General features: G+C 35.4%; 1 protein-coding gene across 1 annotated transcript in view; it reads left to right on the top strand.

Annotated features, from left to right (window-relative positions):
* Nucleotides 1–2,500, top strand: part of LOC122254116 (uncharacterized) — a 9,123-nt gene that overhangs the window by 5,042 nt on the left and 1,581 nt on the right. The window contains exons 8-12 of the mRNA XM_043017623.2: nucleotides 313–428; nucleotides 681–788; nucleotides 1,358–1,528; nucleotides 1,728–1,874; nucleotides 2,194–2,272. Coding sequence (XP_042873557.2) covers nucleotides 313–428; nucleotides 681–788; nucleotides 1,358–1,528; nucleotides 1,728–1,874; nucleotides 2,194–2,272 — 621 coding nt within the window. The remainder of the gene's footprint in view (nucleotides 1–312; nucleotides 429–680; nucleotides 789–1,357; nucleotides 1,529–1,727; nucleotides 1,875–2,193; nucleotides 2,273–2,500) is intronic.

The following is a 2,500-nucleotide window of genomic DNA, read 5'->3' as shown; positions in this document are numbered from 1 at the left end:
GTTACATGTATATTTTGCATGAATTCATTATTTCACTACATATCTTTAACCCTCTCGTGACGGGTGGTACAACACTGTACCGCGCATATTAGGCCTGTTCGCTGGGGACGCGATATGGCGTCGCTTATTTAACTGATTTAGGCCTATGCGTTTGAAAGCCCCGGCATTGTGACATGCAAGGCTGGAATGCCCCCGTCGTGAATGGGTTAAGGTGTGTATATGTACTTACCTGTGTTTTTCTCTTTATTAGAAACATTGATTTTTTTTTTTACTCGAGTTCAGATTTTTTAACCAATAAAACTCATTATCCAGAGAAATTGGCAGTGTTGGCAGCTCGGGAGAATGAACACGAGGCCAGAGTTGATGCGTTGTCTCAAGAGAAGGAAGATTTGGCTCTCAAACTAGGACTAACTGAAAAAATCTTAAAGGTAGAAGAACTGTAATCAGATGATATTATTTGTGTTAATCTTGATCTTATTGATATTTTATGCTGGAAGGGAAGCACAAGGAAAAGAAATAAGATGTAGAACTGAACTGAATATGAGACTTTGGTGAAAATGTTAGTTTGTGGATGCAAATTCTTTATTATAAAAAAGCAATTAAGTTGAGACACCTACTATAAGTCTATTGTAGTATTTGCATGGATATGACCTTTATCATAACACTGTATGCCTATTTAGGACTTGGAGAGCCAAAAAGCAGCTGCACGTGAGGAGGGTCAGCACAGCATGGAAGATTTACTGTGGCGACTGGACCAGGTGACAAAAGAGCTGGATAGTGCCAAGAAGGTCAGGATTAAAACATTCATTTTCTTTACAGTTGTGTAATATTTAAATACTTGACAACACCAGTGCAAAAATTACAGTTTGTACTCTTGATAATTCTTAAATCTTATTTAGATTTTCCTATTGCCTTGCTTCATCACTTAGTGTTGAAGTCACAAGTATCAGCTTACATCTGCGGTAGACGAGTAATAACTTATGGCAGTCAGTGATTATTGTTTCAAAACCTGTGCTAAGAAATGTTTTATTCCATCAAATAGATATGTAAGCTGTATATATATGTCATGTTTTTGAACCTGTAATTGAAAAGTAATGAATAAAAAAGATTTAGGAACTTAGGTAATAAGATCTCATATTAGGATGAAACATTACTTCATGTCAAGTCCTTTTCTCCTGGTTCTTTTTTTTCCTCTTCTTTCTTTTCTTCTTCTCCTCTTCTCTTCTTTGTCTTCTTCTTCTTCTTCTATTATTTCTTCTTCTTTCCCTCTCTTTGTCTCCTCCTCCCCTTCCTCCTCCTCCTCCAAGTGATAAGTAAATAGAACGATTCAATTTTTATTTGAGACAATTCTTTACAGCTGCTAAACTACAGGAAACAGAAGCTAGAATCTCAGCAGAAGGAAATTCTGATGCAAGAGCAGAAACACAGTGCAAAGTTGCAAGCAGAAATTGAGCTCGGGGAGAAGCTCAAGGAACAAATCTGGGACCTGGAGAAGGAACTAGAAGATTGTAAGCAGAGAGAAGAAAAGGTATGTTTGAATCCAGTGTTGTGTGTTTGGAGAGGGTGACATTACATGTGTATAAAGAAATACTGCTTGTGTGTTTGGTTATTTCTTTCTCCAAGTCAGTATGAATATGTCTTTGTGAAAAATGGTTATTCAAGATCTAAAATTTCTTTCAGTGTTGTGTAATCTTAGTATTTATTACTCACAATATTTTTTCTCCTAGACTAAGAGCAGTCTTACTAAGGCAGTAGATAAACAGAGAAAAACAGAAGAGCGTCTTGAGGTCACCTTAAGCCAGATTAAGTCGCAGCATCAGACATCTTCGTTGGTCACTTCCCTCATAGCCCACATGTGTAGTGCTGTGCAACAGGTATGCAAATATCATACATGTTTAGTATTTTCACAGAATAAGATTCCTCTTTTAAGGCTGTGTTTTTTTAATGCATCTTTTATTTATATCTGACTAAGTTGCATTTTAGTATTGTTGGTGTGCCTTGAACCAACCTTAATTTTATATGCTTATCATAATGTTGTCAGTGAAAAAAAGTAAATATGAACTTGAAATTCAAAAAAAATATGTTAGTCATCACTGTTAAATTTGCAAAGCCAGAGATATTATTCTGTTTAAAGTTGATATATAAAAGAAAAAAAACATTATTTTGATGCTTGACTTATATTCTTGTTACCAGCTAAGGGATTTAGTGACCGTCTCCCAGCAAATTAGCCAAGGAACATTACCAGACCTTACAGTGTTGTTGAACTTCAAAGGTCAGTCACTAACTGTCGAGCCTTTTGGTATCTTGTTCAGTTTCTTTTGCTGCTTATTGTTTATTATCCTTATTTTCAATTGGATTCTTATTATGTCTATTAATGTCTATTTATCTAGTAAATTTGCAATGACAGATTCCAAGTCATATTATAAAAGTTTCTTTTGAATCTAGACAGCCCCTGACTCTTATTGGATAGTATTAGATAATAGGTAACCTAGCCTAACCT

Source organism: Penaeus japonicus, unplaced genomic scaffold, assembly GCF_977035675.1.
Source record: "Penaeus japonicus unplaced genomic scaffold, GWHDUDI00000001_assembly GWHDUDI00000004, whole genome shotgun sequence".
NCBI lineage: Eukaryota > Metazoa > Arthropoda > Malacostraca > Decapoda > Penaeidae > Penaeus > Penaeus japonicus.
The sequence above is the reverse complement of the archived record's forward strand: the minus strand, read 5'-3'. Positions and strand labels throughout refer to the sequence as shown.